Source organism: Equus quagga, chromosome 1 (genome assembly GCF_021613505.1).
Source record: "Equus quagga isolate Etosha38 chromosome 1, UCLA_HA_Equagga_1.0, whole genome shotgun sequence".
NCBI lineage: Eukaryota > Metazoa > Chordata > Mammalia > Perissodactyla > Equidae > Equus > Equus quagga.
Genome location: NC_060267.1, coordinates 104,171,196 through 104,191,928, shown reverse-complemented (window position 1 = coordinate 104,191,928; position 20,733 = coordinate 104,171,196). Strand labels below are relative to the sequence as shown.

General features: G+C 42.8%; 1 protein-coding gene across 2 annotated transcripts in view; it reads right to left on the bottom strand.

Moving 5' to 3' along the window:
- Nucleotides 1–20,733, bottom strand: part of TAMM41 (TAM41 mitochondrial translocator assembly and maintenance homolog) — a 52,490-nt gene that overhangs the window by 17,661 nt on the left and 14,096 nt on the right. For both annotated transcript variants that reach the window (XM_046642933.1, XM_046642943.1), the window contains one exon: nucleotides 8,952–9,097. In XM_046642933.1, coding sequence (XP_046498889.1) covers nucleotides 8,952–9,097 — 146 coding nt within the window. The remainder of the gene's footprint in view (nucleotides 1–8,951; nucleotides 9,098–20,733) is intronic.

Below are 20,733 nucleotides of genomic sequence, written 5' to 3'. Positions count from 1 at the left end.
TTCTCTCTTCTTTTCTTGGTGAGTCTGGCTAGGGGTTTGTCAATTTTGTTAATTCTTTCGAAGAACCAACTCTTTGTTTCATTGATCCTTTCTATTGTCTTTTTTGTTTCAATATCGTTTATTTCTGCTCTTATTTTTATTATTTCCCTCCTTCTACTGACTCTGGGCTTTGTTTGTTCTTCTTTTTCTAGTTCTGTTAGGTGTCGTTTGAGGTTGCTTATGTGAGCTTTTTCTTGTTTAGTGAGGTGAGCCTGTATTGCGATGAATTTCCCTCTTAGGACTTCTTTTGCTGCATCCCAAATGGTTTGGTATGTCGTGTTCTCATTTTCATTAGTCTCCAGATAAAATTTGATTTCTTCTTTAATTTCTTGAATGATCCATTGTTTGTTGACAAGCGTGTTGTTTAGTCTCCACATTTTTGCACCTTTCTCTGCTTTTTTCTTGTAGTTGATTTCTAGTTTAATAGCATTGTGATCAGAAAAGATGCTTGATATTATTTCAACTCTCTTGTATTTATTGATGTTTGCTTTGGTTCCCAAAATATGGTCAATCCTTGAGAATGTTCCATGTGCACTTGAGAAGAATGTGTAACCTGCTGTTTTTGGATGAAGTGTTCTATATATATCTATTAAGTCCATCTGGTCTAATTTTTCATTTAATTCTATTATTTCCTTGTTGATTTTCTGTCTGGATGTTCTGTCCATTGGTGTTAATGGTGTGTTGAGGTCCCCTACTATTATTGTATTGTTGTTGATGTCTTTTAGTTCTATTAAGAGTTGCTTTACAAATTTTGGTGCTCCTGTGTTGGGTGCGTATATATTTATAAGTGTTATGTCTTCTTGGTGGAGAGTCCCTTTTATCATTATATACTGTCCCTCTTTATCTTTCTTTATCTGTTTTGCTTTGAAATCTACCTTGTCTGATATTAGTATAGCGACACCTGCTTTCTTTTGTTCATTATTAGCTTGGAGTATTGTTCTCCATCCCTTCACTCTGAGTCTGTGTTTGTCTTTGGGGCTGAGGTGTGTTTCCTGGAGGCAGCATATTGTTGGATCTTGTTCTTTGATCCATCCTGCCACTCTGTGTCTTTTGATTGGGGAGTTCAATCCATTTACATTTAGAGTGATTATTGAGATGTGGGGGCCTACCACTACTATTTTGTGTCTTGTTTTCCAGTTTTCTTCAGTTTCCTTTGTTTCTCGTCCCACAGTTTAATCTGTTCTGATGTAGAGCTGCTACTCTCTGTTGTTGTCCTTCTACTTATCTCCTCTGCTCTTGGTTTTGTAGCCCCTTTCCTTTTTTGGATTTTTCAGGAATGAGGGTTTTCCTGAGGATTTCCTGAAGAGGAGGTTTTGTGGCAATGAACTCCCTTAATTTTTGTTTATCTGGGAAAGTTTTTATTTCTCCATCGTATTTGAAGGATATTTTCGCTGGGTAGAGAATTCTCGGCTGTAGATTTTTGTCCTTCAGATTTTTGAATATATCATTCCACTCTCTTCTAGCCTGTAAAGTTTCTGCTGAGAAATCTGCTGATAGCCTGATGGGGGTTCCTTTGTAGGTTAGTTTCTTTTGCCTGGCTGTCCTTAGTATTTTCTCCTTGTCGTTGACTTTTGCTAGCTTCACTACTATATGCCGTGCAGTTGGTCTTCTTGCATTGATAAAGTTTGGAGATCTATTGGCTTCTGTCACCTGAAGATCCATCTTTCTCACCAGATTTGGGAACTTCTCAGCCATTATTTCTTTGAATAGGCTTTCTGCCCCTTTCTCCTTTCTTCTCCCTCTGGTATACCTATAATCCTTACGTTGCATCTCCTAATTGTGTCTGATAATTCTTGGAGAGTTTCTTCATTTCTTTTTAGTCTTGCTTCTCTCTCCTCCTCTGCCTGCAGCAATTCTATATTGCCATCTTCCAAATTGCTAATTCTTTCCTCCATATTATCGGCCCTACTGTTCAGAGCATCTAGATTTTTCTTAATCTCCTCTATTGTGTTCTTCATTTCCAATATTTCTGTTTGGTTCTTCTTTATCGTATCAAACTCTTTTGTGACATAGCTCCTGAACTCGTTGAGTTGTCGGTCAGAATTCTCTCTTAACTCATTGAGAATTTTAATGATGGCTGTTTTGAAGTCATCATCATTTAGGTTATATATCTCATTTTCTTTGGGATTGTTTTCTGTGTATTTGTTACTTTCTTTCTGTTCTGGAGATTTAATGTATTTTTTCATATTGCTTGATGTTGTTGATTTGTGCCTCCGCATGGAGATAGAGTTTAGTTGCTCCTTTCACTTGTTTCAGCTGCTGCGGTGGGGGAGCAGCTGTTTATACTGCACCAACCAGGAACCCTGTCCGCAGTTGCTAACTGGGCCTGGGCCCCTCCTCGTAGCCACAGTGGCCCTTTGGATTCCCTCCTCTGCCGTGGGGGCCGTCACAGGGGGGCTTCAGGCTGCTGGTGCCTACTGTTGCAGCCCACCTAGATGTGCTCTCTCCTTAGGGTCTGCAACGGTGTTATGGGCTTTTCCAGTGGCCAGGGGTGGGATCACTTATATTTGTCGCTCCGTTGCTGTCGGCACCCACAAAATCTCACTTGTCCTCTATGGGTCGCAGGAGAGCTATTGGCATCTTCTACAGTCTGTGGTTAGTTCACCTAGCTATGCTGCTTTTGCCCTGGGGTCTTCCAGCCTTGTGGCTGGCGGCTGGGTGCCTTCTACTGGTGCTGTGCAGAGGCTTTCCCTAAGGCTGCTGTGAGCCTGTAGGGTTTCCCCCTAGGCTACGAAGCTGGGACTCTGGAACTCACCCCAGCCCCAGTCCTCTCCGAGATCTCCGGCTATCCCTAGTCCCACGGGGCGGGCAACGGCAGCTGGGGGTCGCCCCGCCCTCTGGGATTCTCTCCGGGCCTCTCCCGGAACCGTGAATGCTGGGTGTGGCCCCTCTGCTAATGGCAGACAGAGAGCTTTGTCTGCTGCCCGGGCAGAACTCTGAGGCTTCCCCTCCGGGTCGCAGAGCTGGCCTTTGAAACTTCCCCCAGCCCCAGTCCTCTCCGAGATCTCCGGCAATCCCTAGTCCCACGGGGCGGGCAACGGCAGCTGGGGGTCGCCCCACCCTCTGGGATTCTCTCCGGGCCTCTCCCGGAGCCGTGAATGCTGGGCGTGGCCCCTCTGCTAATGGGAGACAGAGAGTCTTGTCTGCTGCCCGGGTGGAACTCCGGCGCTTCCCCTCCGGGTCGCAGAGCCGGCCTTTGAAACTTCCCCCAGCCCCGGTCCTCAGACCATTTTTCAAGTGATATAAAGCGATGCCAGGTTTGTGAGGGGCTCAGCGCAGAAAAGAGCTCTGTAACAGATCCAGGCAGTAGTGTAAGCAGTCCTGACACTTAGGTCACGTAACTGTGTAAACTTCATGGCACTAACGGCATCCTCAGTGTAGAAAGAAGCCATGGGAAACTCCCAGCAGGAGAATTACACTGTAGACTGCTGAGATTCTGGAGCAAGGCCACGCCATCTGCTGTAAAGAACCAGATACCAACTGAAATCAGCTCCTAGATACTAGACCCTGGTAGACATGGACCTTTTAACCATGGGACATCAAATGACCATGAATCAAGAACTGTCCATCATGAGCTGGGATCTGGAAGATTCACCAAGTCATAAGGTCAGGCAGGCTCAATAGCAATCTACTGTAAGATGGAAGAGGGACACCAACACTGGACATGAGCAAGGCCAGTGGGCACAAGTAAGGTGCACAAGCAGGAAACCTAGACCCCCATAATATGCACTACGTGCTGAGACACCAGTGCATTCTGTTCTACTTCTCCATTGGCTCATGTACATGGCTACATGCAGGAGGATAAAGGACAAGCTTACTTCATGGATGATTTGGCTTGGTATGTACAAGCTGAAAATGATGCCTTCTAGCCTCTCTCAGGGATAGCTCTGAAAGACACTGATGAGGGGAAATCCTCCCAATGGGTATGCTTCAAGTGGTACACCTGGTCATTCACTTCACATGGAAATAGCGGCCCAAGGTAAGAATATAGAACGACTCATGGGGAGTGGAGAATGGTTCACTGGTTGGTTAGGGCCTGAAGAAACAAAGATTGGAAGACTGAAGACAAAGAATTTGGGGGAAGAGGCATGTGGATGGATCTACGGGAGGGGGCACAAAGTGTGACAATCTTTGTATGCTGATGTCCATCAGAGAGCATCCATCACAGAGGAAGCAACAACAACCAAAAGAGCAATTCAGCCAGTTGATTCAACAACGCATCCTAGTGCTGGCACAAGGGCTCATAAAAGAAGTAGCCATGGTGGCAGGGACAGAGGTCCTATCTAGGTCCAATATCATGGACATCTACTCACCAAGGCTAACTTAGCTACTGCTGTTGCTGAAAGTCTATCTTGACAGCAACAGAGGCCAATGCTGAGATCCTAATAAAAGGACCATCTCGAGACTAACCAGCCACTTGGACTACACTGGACCCCTTCCACCTGGGAAGGGGCAGCAATTCATCTTGAATGGAAGTGACAACATATTCTGAGCATGGGTTTGCCTTTTCTGCCCGCAGGACCTAGCCAGTACCATTGTACAGGGCTTACAGAATGTTTGATTCACTGACATGGTTGGATCATGGAACATCACTTATGGGGCCCACTTTAGAGCAAAGGAGGTGCAGAGGTGCAGCAACGGACACAGGAGCATGGCTCCACTGTTCATACCACATACTGCACCAAAGTTGCCAGCCTGGTAAAGCAGTAGTTCTCAAAGGGGGGAAATTTTTGGCCCCCACCACAAAGAATTATCCAGCCTAAAATGTCAGTAGTGCCACTGTTGAAAAACTCTATGATAGAGCAATGAAGAACAGCTGAGGCACCAGCTTGGCGATGACACCCTGTGAGAATAGGGGGGCATTATGTCCTAAATTAATGACTGTTATACAGTACTATGTTCCCAATTGGTAGAACACGTGGATCTGGGAACCAAGGGGTGCAAGGAGAACGGCCCTTGCTTACCGTCATTCCCAGTGACCCACTTGGGAAATCTGTGCCTCCCATCTCCACAACTTTAGGACTGTGAGTCTAGAGGTCCTAGTTCCCAGAGGAGGAATGCTTCTCCTACAAGCATCCTATTAAACTTCAAGCTATGACTGCCACCCAATCACTTTAGAATCCCATGCCAAAAGTCTAGCAGACAAAGAAATGAGTCACCATGTTGGCAGAAGTGATTGACCTTGATCATCAGGAGGGGGGGCTGCTGATACATCTCTTAGTACACCTTGCCCACTTTTGATGGTAAATGGAAAGTACAGTAGCCACAGCCTGAGACAGACATGGTGAGCAGGGTCTTAGAGTCCTTAGCAATGTTGACCTGGGCCACCTCAACTAGATCAGCAGAAGTGCTAGACGAGGGTGAGGGGAATTTAGGATGGGTAGCAGACGAGGGAGAAGATAACCAGTTGCAGCCTCAAGACCAGATGCAGTGCTGGGAACTGTAGCTTAGCCCACAAATTTTATTCTTGTAAGTTTCCCCAGAGTAAGAAATCAATTAGAACCTAGATCGTGCAGGCTTTTGCAGGCCATAGTGAGGAATGTGGAAAAGTTCATCTCCATAGTTAATGGAAATTCCCAGTCCTTTTCCCTTGCTCAGTTTCTAGAAAGTTGGCAGGTAGGCACGTTACCCTGCCCCATCCTCTAGCTAGGGGGTAAATGATGTCTCTCAGGAGAAATTCTACAGACACTGACACTGGGGTCTTTCAATAAAACAGCTAGGTCCTTGCCCCATAACCCTATAGTGAAGGCCACCAGATGACAAGCCCTATCCATCACAAAGGACTTCCAGCCTGCGTTTTTAAAAAGTGCCTTGCTCTTTAAAAACAAGCCACAAAGGACATCCAAATATTTGAGCAAAGCCTCTAACATAACAGATGAAAGTGAATCAACAGAAAAAAGGAACTAAGAGAAACAGAGACAATGTAGAGAGCAAGAAAAAAATTTCAAAAATTATAATAAAGATCATTAAAGAGATGAAAGATAATACACTCATAAAACAAGAATAGGATGCTATAAAAAAGAAGAAGCAGAGGAAATTAAAAATTCAATACAAGTGTTAGAAGATCAATTTGAAAAATTCTCCTGGAAAGCAGAACAGAAAAAAACAAAGAAACAGGAAAGAGAAAAAAAATAAAGATAAAATCAATCAAACCAGGAGGTCCAATAACCAACTAACAGGAATTCCAGAAAGGACCACCAAAGAAAATGGATATGAAGAAATTATTACAGAAATAATAAAATAAAATTTCCCTGAGTTCAGGCTCCTGAATTTCCAGACTGAAAAGGCTCCTGAAATGCCAGAATAATAAATGAAAAGCAGAGACAAAGACAAAGGCAAATCATCATGAAATTTAAGGACAATGGAAAAAAAGAGACGATCCTAAATACATCAGAGATAAAAAGGTCACATCCAGGGGGCAAGGAATCTGACTGTCGTTGGACTTTTTAATGCAACACTAGAAGCCGTGACTTAGCAACTCAGAGGGAAAATTATCTCCAACCCAGAACGTGATATCCAGCCCGAACTAGCAAGCAGTATGAGGGCAGAATTTTCAGACTGACATGGTCTCAAAAAATTTACCTCCTTACAACCTATGCTAGGAAGGTACTACAAGGCATGTACCTCATCAAAATTAAAGTGTAAACCATGAGAGAGGGAAAAATCCAGAAACTCAAAAACTAGCAAAGGAGAAAGGCAAAGAAACTCTCAGGGTGATAATGAAAGGAAGTTCCAGGAGAAGAGCCGTGCAGCATCCTGGAAAACCACCAGGCGGAAAGGAACAGGGGACAGAGGGCTCCAGGAAGAAGGTCCCCAAGAAAAACAAGAAACAGAAAACATTTGATGTGTTTGTCTACAATGGGAGAAATTTTACAGTTTTCTAAGAACATTTGAGGATGAATTAGTTATAGGTACGCAGACAACTAAGCAAGTGAAAAAATTAAACAATTATTAACTCCAAGAAAAACAAAGTTGTACAGGAATTTCATGGTAGTATATCTCAGCAAGGAAAAAAAGTAAGTTGTCGTAATAAAGCAAATACTGATTATTAACTCAACCAAAAATTATGAAATAACATGGAGCAAGAGGCGGTGAGGTGGGAGGGGAAGAGTGTACGTGTGTGTCCATGAGTGTGTATGTTGATGGGGGTGGCACAAGAGAGTAAAAAATCCTCATCTTCCATAGAAAGGTGACAAAAATAAAGTATAAAATCAGAAAAAATCAGTAACTAACAGTCAAATCATATCACAGTCACACATTGCTTAATGATGGGGATATGTCCTGAGAAATGTGTCATCAGGTGATTTCGTCGTTATGCCAACATCACAGAGTGCACTTACACAAACCTAGATGGTACAGCCCACTACACACCTAGGCTACCTGGTACTGATCTTATGGGACCACTGCTGTACATGTGGTCCATCACTGACCGAAACGTCGTTATGTAGCACATAGCTGCATTTAGAAACATCGAGGTAAATATCAGAAGAATCAGCCAATGAGATGAAAGCAGGTCCTCTGGGAAGTAGCACTGAGATCTAAGAAGGTGCACAGCAGGGAACTCTACTTTTTGTTATAAATATTAAGGTAACTTTTATTTTTTAAACCACGTGAATGCATTATTTTGAGAAAAAGCAAAAATTAAAAACAAAATACCTCCACCTGAAGCAAACATGGCAAAAATCTGTTAAACTGAGTGGTGGCTATTTTGGGCATTCACGGGCTTGTCTATTCTTATGTTTAAAATAATTTATATTATTTATTTATTTATTTTATTTTACTTTTTATTTAATTTGTTTTTAATTTCTATTTTTTAAAGTTCCCTTTCAGTTCTAGAAATTCCAGTAATTTGTTATTCAGTTTAACTTAAGTTGCCCCTAGTACGTGGAAGAGGAAGAGCATAAAAAAGTAAAATACAGTGTTCTTTATGTTAAAGATTAAGAAAACTGGTTTCTATAGTGTAAAAAAATCTTAAATCTGAATTATTTTTCTCAAAAGAAAGGTTCCTTGATTTTTATTTTCAAATATTTAACATTATTTTTAAAAATTTTTATTTATTCATTCTTTTTTGAGGAAGATTAGCCCTGAGTTAACATCTACCACCAATTCTCCTCTTTTTGTTGAGGAAGACTGGCCCTGAGCTAACGGCTGTGCCCATCTTCCTCTACTTTATATGTAGGACGCCTGCCACAGCATGGCGTGCCAAGCAGTGCATAGGTCTGCACCCGGGATCTGAACTGGTGAACTCCAGGCCGCCAAAGTGGAACACTTGAGCTTAACCTCTGTGCCACCGGGCCGACCCCTAATACTATTATTTTTTAAAATACCTTGAAAGAAAGTTTTATTTGAAATAGCAAAAGACACGACAAACATACAAGTCGGGAAAAAACAAGCTTCAGAATAATACGTGTGAGTCCATTTATGTAAAACAAAACCAAACAAAAAAGACTAAACTGTTTCATACATGTGTATATGAATAAGTATATGCAAAAGTGCATGCAAAAAGACCTGGAAAAATATACGCCACACTGTCAATAAGGTTACCTCTGGGGAGGTAAATGGGATTGGGGATGGAAAGAAGGTAATCTGAGAGTTTATTTTCACTTGTTTCTGATTGGTAATTAATACGCATAGTAAGACTTTCAAATGGCAAAAGATATACATGGTGAAGACAAGTCCCTCTCCCTGTCAGCCCCTGGTTCCCTTCTCCAAGGGCAGGCTCCTATTACTCGTTTCTTGTGTTACCTTTTAGCATTATTCCAAATACACAGAAGAATATGTTTACGTACAAGCCTAACTTTTTAGACTATAAATATGACCACACTAGTCCCACTGCTCTACCTCTGCTTTTTCCCTTAAAATAGGTCTTGCCGTAGAAACAAGATGCATTTCATTTTTCACACACAGTTTACCTCCAGTCTGCCTTGCTGGATTTTGTACACCACCTGGGGATTCTCCTGCAGTATGCTGCCATAGAGCTCACGAAAGTGGGCCATGTTGGGCTTCACAATATGCAACACTTTTGCCTTATCCTCTCCAACCACCATCCGAAAGTCGCCTGGTTAAAACAAACGGGAAAACAAATTTTCCATTGAGAATCCACATTCTGTCCCATGAACTGGTTCTGCACTAGTCCAACCTGGCAGGATTCTTCACTCAAAACAGTTGCTTTGGGGCTGGCCCAGTGGTGCAGCGGTTAAGTGCACACGTTTCGCTTCGGCAGCCCGGGGTTCACCGGTTTGGATTCCGGGTGCGGACATGGCACCGCTTGGCAAGCCACGCTATGGTAGGCATCCCACATATGAAGTAGAGGAAAATGGGCACAGATGTTAGCTCAGAGCCAATCTTCCTCAGCAAAAAGAGGAGGATTGGCAGCAGATGTTAGCTCATGGCTGATCTTCCTCAAAAAAAAACCCCCAAAAAACAGTTGCTTTGCCTCCTTAAAACCATGAAGACATGACCCAAGGAACACAGGCAACTGGTTGGGGGAAGAGAAAGCCTCTCAAATTACAAAGCCTTTTATGCCCATTAAAATAGCATTACCTATGTACAAAAGGTAATCCTAGTAGAGAAGCTAACTTGTGTTTGTCTTCCCAATGCAGAAGCTTCTGCATTCATAAACTTCCATCTTGTGAACAAAACTCTGCCTGTGACCAACCACTTTAGGCGTGTCCTTGCGGCTGCTTACTCAGCTCAGCCCTGCCTGCTGTGCTTGCAGGAGGGCTTTGGAGGTGCTTTATGAATATAAACAACCTTACTATATTTGATAAGCGCAAGAGCAGTGAGTGTTAAGTCCTAGGAAGGAGAGGTTTACATAAGAAGAGGTTTACATTTAAGATGAACTTGAAGGCAGATATAATGTTAAAAATTGCAAGAGGTGAGAAATGAGGAACTTTGAATAGAGCTGCAAAATAAATAATTCTGAAGGACAGAGAGCAACTTTTGAAACAAATTTAAGGTGCCTGCCCTGCCTATGACATTGACAATCATCAGCAAGATCTGGGAGAAAAAGAGTGGTAAACCAAGAAAACCAGAGTGAATGCCTATTGTGCTAATGTTAATTCAGAAGAGGCTGGAGCCAAGGGAGGACCTCCCAGGGAGAGCCTGGGGATAGCAACGTGGCCTGGCCGGAACCTTTGTGGGACAGACAGGAAGCTGTCCAGGGGAGCAGTGAGGTGGCAAGTGTTGGCGGAGAGATACCCCAGCTGCTGAGGAATGTCCGGGGTCGAGGTGACGATACAATGTATCCTCCAAACTAGGTCACTTTTGAGGGTGAAGGGGGCTCCATGAATAATCACGCCAGGACGAGTACAAACTGGACAAAGCAGGACACACGGTTACCCTTGCCGATTTTTCTTCTCTGAAGAAGGGAAGGCATCACTGAGATGATTACCTGGCACAACAGATTTTCCTAGAGCAAACTGTTGGCTTGTTCTAGAAAAATAAGATACTCACAAGTATGTACTTGAATAAGGAATAAAATATGCTGGGTTTCTAAGCTTCAAAGGACCAACTTACACACAATTTGGTGAAAAGCAGCTGGGGACAGCAAGCTTCAAAAAAACAGACTTAGAAACAACTCCTGGACCCTGACCTTTGTGGCATGAGGTCTAACTGCTCAGGCAGCGAGCAGAAGCAAGCTCTGGTCATAACAGCTGCTCGAATATGGGTTGACAAACTAATGGCAAGCAATAGGATACTGGAGTATATGACGAAGCCATTTGGTGTAAACCTCATTCAGCCTGACCTTGTTTCTTCCAAAAGGGCCTAAAGTGGCCGGTGAGCATACACCCTCTATCTGCTTTAAGCATTTGCTAAGTCCCAAAGACAAGAACAAATGGCCTTAAGATAAAGATGCAACTTCCCCCACAATGGCATTTCCTTAAGGATAAGCATCTCTCCCTAGGCTAGGAACTGATTGCTGCGCCCACCCTGTGACCACCCAGCTTGAGACAGCAGCCCTGCTACCTGCTGTGTGAATCACTGTGCTGTGCTGGCTAGGCAATCTTGTGACTGTTGTAAAAGGGACATTCCTATTATATGTGATGCATGCTCTTTGTTCCAGGATGGTATATAAGCACTCTCTACACCCCACTTCTTTGGTGCCCTTCCTTCCTTGGGGAAGGCAGGCCCTGGGCTAAGCCAGTCCTCAGATGTGGCTCATGATAAACTCACCCCCATTTTGATTTACAAATTGGTTATGGATTATTTTCGTCAATAGGATGAACTTATTTTTTCATTCTTATTTTAAAGGGAAAGAGAGTTCCACAGTTAAACTCTGGGACGACTGCTAGTGAGGGTGTAGAGAAACTGGTCCTTTCACATAATGCTGTTGACATCATTAACTGCTAAAATCCTTCTGGAAAGTGGGGAATGAAGAAACCTCATGTCTGGAGAGAAGCCCAAAGAAATAAACCCAAAGAGAGGTTAAGAGGAAACGTTCACTGGTGTCTGGTAAGTGCCAGGCGCCGTCCCAAGTGCTTTGTGCTATCACCTCATTCTGTCCACACAGCCATCCTCTCAAGTACATGCCATCCTATCCCCATTTAGCATCAAGGCAACAAAGACACAGACATGAAGTAACCTGCCTAAGACTTCCCAGGAAGTAAGCGAATACGCTACACACACACAACTAACCACTGAAGCACGATTTCTAATACTGAAATACTGCAAGCAACCCAACAAAAGGGGAACGGATAAGCTAGGACAGTATACCCATAACCTACCACAGAACAGTGTGTAACCATTAAAAATTACAGTGGGGCCGGCTCTGTGGCCAAGTGGTTAAGTTCACACACTCTGCTTCGGTGGCCAGGGGTTGGCCAGTTCGGATCCTGGCCAGGGACCTACACACCACTCATCAAGCCATGCTGTGGCAGCATCCTACACAGAAGAACTAGAATGACCTACAACTAAGATATACAACTATGTACCGGGCTTTGGGGAGCAAAAAAAAAAGAGGAAGACTGACAGATGTTAGCTCAGGGTCAACATTCCTCACCAAGAAGCATACTTAAAAGAAAGAAATGGAAATGGGTGCTAATATGATCCCATTTTAGAAAAAAAAATTACAGTAATCACACACAGCAAGATGGAAAATGATCATATAACAACATACAGTTAAGAAACCAGGATACAAAAGTACAAGAAAACAACTTTGTAAAAAAACAGGAAAAACAAGACAAAGGGACTATATAAAAATAGGTATTTTTGCTCTAATAAGATACACATTTATTGTGGCCTTTTTTATGCGTATGCTTTACACTTACTATCTCATTCAGTGCGGGCAAAGCCTCATAAAGGAGGTCCTAATTATTCCCAATTTTGCAGATGAGGAGATGAAGTGCAAAGTAACCTGTCCACGGTCCAGCCATCCTCTCAGAATCAGAGAAGTGACATCTTAGGTGACTAGTTTTCCTCTGTCATTTCCCTCACTTCCGTAATGGTGGCATATTACTTCTAGCATTTTTAAATAAATTCACAGGATGCACAGACATGATGTCTTGGCAAATGTGAGTGGAAAGGCAGCTGGGTTACCCTTCAGTTGTGTAAGTCCTTATATTTTTATTTAGAGCCTATAAATGGATTCCATGAATCCCTGAAGGGATGAAATGTCATCAAACTTGGAATCGAACCTTGCCGGCTCTGAAGTGAAAGATCAATTTGCAGCACTGTGGAGTTCTAAATATTTGGGTCATTTCCCCTCTTTCTATATGTTCAACAAACAAAAAGTTCTTATATTTTAGATGGTAACTTTCCGAGAGAGGGACGGTATTTTAATGTAAAAGCAAACGAATCCAAATCCTCTCCAAAAGAACACGCTATGATTGAAGGGCCTGGAAAATACTATGGACTCTGAGAACAAGGACGGGCTTATTCACCTCTGCATCCCCAGCCCCTTGTGTACTGCCTGGCACATGGAAGACACGTCAATAAATGCCTGCGGAATTGAATTTCTCCAACCGCTCTGCAGCAGAACCACTGTGGCCACAGGGAATAGCAAAGCAAATGGGCTTATTACCCGCTTCTTCAGAACAAAATGAATAAAACTGTAGGCACAGCATGAACCAGCAACTGATCATAAGAATGAATTTTTCCTACCTCCAGAGATATATTTGCAACAAAACACAGGGATTGAGAAAAGCAACAGTGACTTTTACTTTATACCTCGACTGATGGGTTTAACTCTTGACTGCTCAAGGCAGAGAACTGCCAGTCTAACACAATGGGGAACCAAAAGGGTAATCGCTGTTGACTTTGAAAACAGACAAACTCAAAGGCTTGGAGACCATCTGTAGCTGTCCTGCTCTGTGATTCCGGCATGCCGCCAGTGGTCGGGGGCCTCACTATGAACACACGGATGTGAGGGACGAGCAGTCAGTGGAAAGGCTTTCAAGTCTGGCAGCGTCCAACGGTGCCTGGAGTCAAGTCACTTACCTTCCTGAGTCAATTTCCTTCTCTGTAAAATGGCTTAACAATCATACTAACCTCACAAGGTTGCTTTTAGATAGAGATTAGTTAAAGTATTAGAGGATGCTTTGTAAACTGTAAAGTGGAAATTATTGTTGTTATGATGTGTATTTGGGATGGGCAAAAGATGGAGAGTGCAGGAAGCCCTGAGACTTTGAAGATGATGACTGGCTCACTCTTTTCCTCTTTTGTTTTTTTTTTTAAAGATTTTATTTTCCTTCTTCTCCCCAAAGCCCCCCAGTACATAGTTGTATATTTTTAGTTGTGGGTCCTAGTTGTGGCGTGTGGAATGTCGTCTCAGCGTGGCCTGATGAGCGGTGCCATGTCCACGCCCAGGATACGAACCAGCAAAACCCTGGGCTGCCAAAGCAGAGTGTGCGAACTTAACCCCTCAGCCACAGGGCGGCCCCACCCTCTTAAACTAACTGAAATAGTGCTGCCATCTCAGTCCAATAAATATTTGGGTAGCTACTATGTTCTAGGAGCTGTACTAGACAGTGGAGAAACAAAGATATAGGCCCTACCTCAGGCAGCAAGTGACATGAAAACAGATCATTTCAGTGCACGTTCCAGAAGTGGGTATTTCTTATGTGGTAACGTTTAAGAACAGTAGGGCAAACTGGATGTTGATATGGCAAAATAATATTCATTTCTAAGTGTTTTTTTGAGAGATAACTCACATACCATAAAATTCACCCATGAAAAGTATATTCAGTGTTTTTTAGCTTATTTATAGGGTTATGTAACCATCTAATTTGAGAACATTTAAGCCTCCCTAAAAGAAACCCTGTACCTATTAGCATTCACTTCCCATCTCCCCCAACCTCTCTACCACCAGCTCGAGGCAAAGAGTAATCCACTTTCTGTCTATAGATTTGCCTATTCTGGACATTTTATATACATGGAATTGTACAATAAATGGTCTTTTATGACTTAGCATAATGTTTTCAAAGTTCATCACATTGTACCAGTACTTCATTCCTATTTATGGCTAAACAAAATTCCATTGTATGGATGCACCACATTTTATTTATCTACTCCTTTGATGGACATTTGGGTTGTTTCCACTTTTTGGCTATTTATTATGAATAATGCTGATATGAACGTTTGCTTACGAGTTCTCACATGGACACACATTCTCCTTTCTCTTGGGTAGATCCTAGGAGTAGAACTGCTGGGTCAAATGGTAACTCCATGTTTAATATTTTGAGGAACTGCCAGCCTGTTTTCCAAAGTGGCTGCACCATTTTACATTCACACCAGCAATTTATGATTAAGGCAGTATTTCCAGGGGGCAGTCTAATGTGCCATTCCAAACACATCCTCAAAAGTTATCTCCATGGCTGCAGAAAAGACACCATATCACACTCACCAACATGTGGACGAGAGTGAGATACGAATGAATGGTTGATGCACTTGGTGATACAAATTTGAATCACTTTTTCTTTTCCACACTTTAGAGAACACAAAATGGATGGGTGAAGGGAGGGATGGGTGGAATCAGCTTTACAATCCTGGTTCAGGAAGGAACCAATATCACAATCATTCATCATTCATTTGTAAATAGTTACTGAGCAACTAGTATGTCTCAGGTACCACAGTTAGCATTGGGGTAAAGGGAGCAAAAGAAGACAAAAATTCCTGCCCTCTGCATTCCAGCAGTGGAGCAAAGACCAAAGACACACACACACACACACACACAAACAAACAGTATTCAAACAGCTGAAAGAGCTATAGAGAAAACACAAGCAGAGAAAGATGACAGAGTAGGAGGGTGAGCAACGTTGGTCCCTGGGAGAAGTGTCCCAGGTGAGAACCAGAAATGTCACCTGCCATGACAGACAGACCCTTGGTAGAACAGTGAAGGGTTACGAGCAAGGGTTCTAGGGGCCGGCCCCGTGGCCGAGCGGTGAAGTTCCTGTGCTCTGCTTCGGTGGCCCAGGATTTCGCTGGTTCGAATTCTGGGCGCAGACATGGCACCGCTCATCAGGCCATGCTGAGGAGGCATACCACATGCTACAGCTAGAAGGACCCACAACTAAAAATATACAACTATGTACCTGGGTGCTTTGAGAGGGAAAAAGAAAAATAAAATCTTTGAAAAAAAAAAAAGAGCAAGGGATCTAGAACCAGATGCCTGTGTTCAAATCCTAGCTTGGCACTTACAAGTTACATGACACAGGGTAAGCTACTTAACTTCTCTGGCCTTTGGCATCCTCCAGTGTACAATGGAAGTGCTAACAGTAACTTGTTTATAAGTCTCAGGGATTACTTGAGAAAATACCTGTAAAACACTTAGAACAGTACCTGACACACAGTCAGTGTCCTTAAACGTTAGATGTTATTAATAACATCGCTTTAAAAGTGCTGCATTCTCAGAAATTAACAAGTGACTACTGGGTACAAAGAATTCCAATGAAAACTTCAGCAAAAGCCCAAGCATGCCAAGCATAGAGAAATATGCTTCCAGATTCCTGAAACAGTCAATCCCCAATATGCAGGTCAGCCAATGACACTGCTTGCAAGCTTTCAGATGGTATGACTGTCATGTAATAAATCTTAAGAGTTCTCACTCTAGAGAAAAAGTTTCTTCATTGGCTTCTACCAGGATCCAGAAATGGGGATGTTTACTCACACTTTGGAGTGCTGGCACCCATTTCTAATATTTTTCTCCAAGAATCACTCAACTGGCAACTTCCTCACTGCTTTGTCTTATTCCTAGAAGGAGCTGAGCCTGTGTTCAGACAATCTGGCACTGAAAGAAACCTACTCTCTCCTACAGGAGCGTGTTGGAAGGCGTCCTGCATTCCTTAAGGACTGTAAAGGGCGAAATGAATCAGGCTGTCAAGCTTCAATCCACCTGATCTAAGTAATCCGCTAATTTGACAGGAGTTATTTGTCAACATGTAACAAGTTTTATAACTCTTATAACTGAAAACATAATTCCACTTTGGAGAATATGTTCAAGGGAGTTAGTGGCCCCCTCACCCCCTTCCGCTACCGAAGTCATTTGTCCAAAGAGTTTCACAGCAGTGTCAGAAACAAAATAGTGATAAAGGAAGCCAACCTGAGTGTCCACCAACCACTGAAAGACTGGACAAATAATGGTGTCCCAACCCAAGGAAAACCTAAGCAGCCAACAACAATACACAATACTAGTAAATAGCAACAGCAACCCTTTTCTGAGCACTACCTATCAATGAAGTAGGATGCTGGGGGCTTGGAAGAGTGCTTGGCATGGGAGACCCACGATTCTTTGCTAAATGAATAAAACTTTTCCCTGTTTTTGGTCTCTCTCCCTCCTGCACAGTGCTGGGAAAATTATCTTTCTACAACAACAAATCTTAGACCATCTTGCAATGCTTGAAACCTTCTATGACGCCTAGCTGTGTACAGGTTGTCAACTTCCAATGTCCTTTAACTTTGTATTCAATGCCCTGCTCAACCTGGCCTGGGTCTAACCTCTTCTCCAAAATACCAGAAGCAGAGAAGTTAAATGGTTAAGAGCGTAGGCTAAAATTCCAGCCCTACCATCTACTAACCTACTGGACAAGTGACCTTAGACAGGTAATCTCCCTGGGCCTCAGTTTTCTCATCTGTAAAATGAGCGGTAATAGAGCACTCAAATCAAAGGGGTGTCACAAGGATAACAAAACTACTTATTACATCAAAAGCATTCAGAGTTGTTTCTGGCACACAATAATAAATGCCATTTCCTTCTGCCAAAAGCCATGAACTTCAGTCACCCCAATCTACTCCTTCTTCCTTAAACAAGCCATGCTCTGAATTTCACAAGCCCGGGCCTTTTCTACCCCTGTTGTTTTTAAGTCTATCACTGACTCACTGTGACTGTGTAAGTTCGTTAATGTGAATTTCCTTAGAGCAGAAATTACATCTTAATTCTTTAGAACGTATGGGATGCTGATTCACTTGATAAATGTTAAACCAGGATCATTACCTAAAATTAGTCATTTTAATAGTTTGTATTTACATAAGAAAGTTCAAAGTGACCCTTTAAAGTTCATTTGGTTTTCTTTTTCTGCTTACTTAAATACTGACTTCTAAGAATAACTGAAGGATTGGAAAGCTTTGCTCCTCCCCAATTTTGCAGGCTCTCATTTGCCACCTACTCCTTTCTCACCATCACTCACAACAATAATGCCATAAATCCTGACTCCAGGGCAGTCAAAGTGAGCCTTAAATACTGTATAAAATGTAAGGGGCTATTATTACTACTACTATTACTGCTTGCCTCTGCCAGTGTTTACCGGCAGGAACACGTCCAACAACACCGAGAGAGACTGCTTCCTCTGTCCCAGCCCTCCCCTCCCCCTACCTTTCCAGGGAGAAACGGTGAACTTCACAGGTTAAGGACAACATATTATCTCTCAACTGGAAACAGGTGGAAAATAAATGTCAAAGTTGCAAATGAAAATGAGATTGGTGGACAATTTGAAGTTTGGAATATTCTGAGGGCTTGGGAGGTTTGGGTGCTTTGTGGAAGGATAGAAACCAGTCAGTGCCGATACTGGGTTCTCAGAAGCCTAAGAAAGGCAGGAGGAAAGGCCTGTTTTTCAACACATCACCTGGGGCAAGTCTCATACCTAAGAAAGACAGTTACCTGCAGGGCCTAGATCCTTCCTGGCCTCGCTACTCTAGTCTAGTTCCATCACACTATGGACTAGACAACCATTAATCAGACCGTGCCCTGCCTTAGGAACACCTTCATACATAACGTCTCAATGGGAAAACATGTTCCGAGTTCTAAACAACTGGCTTAGAGAAGGCCTTTTGGAAAACGCCTCAGTCATAAGCTAGGGACTGCACAGAGTTGGAACTGGCTCCCTCTAGGGAGGATCTGCCAAGTATCGTGTCCTAAGTTTTGCAGTAAAAAGAAGCCAACTTCACTGAAATGAGTAATGTAGGATACTTGGCCAAATTCTCAGATCCAAATCTGGGTTAAGCAATAAAAAACATAATGGCAAGAAAACAAGAGGAGACTGGATGACAAATGGGAGAGGCTGGAAGCTGAGAAAGCTGTAGTCAGACACACCGAAGTTTGAAACCAGGCTTGGAGGGAGCAACTCACTTTCCCCTACTGCTCTTTTCCCGACAGCCTGGGGCTGACTCCATATCACTACTGAGATCTCAGCTCAGGTATCTCAGATCCCTCAGAGGGCCTTCCCTGACTGTGCATTGTAAAGACAGCCCTGCCCTCATCCTGATTTATTTTCTTCTCTTTATAGCACTGAAATTACTTTATTGCTTCTTTATTGTCTGTCTCTCCTAAAAGAACATAAACTCCATGAGGAGTTTCACTCGTGTCCTGCCCTCTAAGGTACACCTAGGCCTTGGCACAGTGTGGCACATGGAAGGCACACAATAAATATCTGGTGAATAAATAGGGCTGTTGCGTGAGGATTCAATGATGCAATAAATGATCTATCTATCTACTCACCTACCTACTGATCTGTGTCTGGTACAGTGTTACTACCCAGCAGCCCTTATTAAATGTTATAAAGGAAGCCAAACAGAAGATGACACTGCTATGAGTCAGCAAGCATTCACTGATCAATTTGTATACGCCTCACAGCTCAGGATAAACCAGGAGCACAAAACACAGTGCTTCCAGGAGGCAAAGCAAAACTCCGCTAAAGACTGACAGCAGCCTGAATGCTAACTTAAAGTCTGCAAATAGGTAAAAGCAGTTATGTGAGTGGATAAACTTCTTCAGTCAATGTTCAGAATTTATACAGAACTCCTCGAATCCACCTAACACTATGCTGATGTTGATTACATGGGAAAAAACAGAGGAGTGGCAGTGGGGTGGGAAAGCAGAGAACGGTTTGGCATCTTCTCCCACAAAGTCAATAAAAGGCTCCAGTCCATCAGCATTACATTTCTGTGAAATCTTACCCGTACAGGGATTCAGAAGAAGAGTATACTGCTTTTGCAATATTTTGAGCATAGAGTTCTTTGACTCATATATAAAAATTGAGAAAGAGGTATTTATTTAAGAAAGTGGTTTTCAACCTGTTTTTTAAATAGCAGAGTACCTTCGTGTAAATGAAATTTCACATGGGTCCTTAATACATTAAACAGATCAGCACAGCACTGGCCTGGTTGGAGCAAGGGTGAGGAAGGGTCTCCATCTTCTCAGCATTCCCCTCACCCTTGGAGGGAGCCCCTAACATCTCTGAGGAACACAAATGGTTTAAGGGGAAAGGGAAAGGAAGTCAGTATTTAGACAAGTAAGTAAACGAATGGGAAGAGGGGAAAGCTTTCCTTAACGCGGAGGAAGGGCGCAGCTGGAAGGTCATCGCTTTGCAACCATCACGGCAAGGACTGGTTCAAGCAAGAGTCATCAACGGATGCTCAACCCCAGGAGGGACAGTTTGATAAGAAGCAGCATATTCGCATGATGCTCAAATTTCTCCCCATAGATTGCTCAGAAGGGAGCTTGTGCTTATCAGGGCACAAACATCACTGGTCCGTAGACTTCAAAAATGTGAATGTCATGTAAGACAAAGAAAGGCTGTCTTTGTAAGACAAAGAAAAGCTGAAGAAGCGTTCCAGATTGCAAGATAAAAGAGACATGGTATCTAAATAGAATATATGATCCTTGACTGGACCATGTACTGGAGGGAAACAAATACTATAAAGGACATTACTGGGACAATAATTCGGAATACCGATCATCAATTTGATAAAAGTACTGTTATTGGTGTTAAACTTTCTGAATTTGATACTGTACTGTGGTTATGTAAGAGAATGTCCTTGTTCTTAGGAATCATATACAGAAGAATACGGTCTAACGGGGACATGCTATGTATGACCTACTCTCAAACAGTTGAGAAAGAAATACAGAATACAGCGTATTTACATATCCAGGGAGAGCAGTGGTTCTCAAAGTAGGATCCCTGGAGGATCATCAGCATCATCCAGGAACCTGCTAGAAATGCAAATTTTGGGGCTCCACCCCAGACCTGCTAAATCAGCTGCCTGGGGTGGGCCCAGGCGTCTGTTTTAACAAGGCTCCAGGGGATTCTGATACACACTAACATTTGAAAACCGCTGATACAGAAAGAATGATAAAACAAAGGTGGTAAAATGTTAAAATTAGTAAATCTGGGGAAAGTGTAGAGAAGTATAGGGGAGTTTTCTGTATTATTATGGAAACTTTACTGAAAGTTTGAAATTGTTTCAAAATAAAAATTAACAACA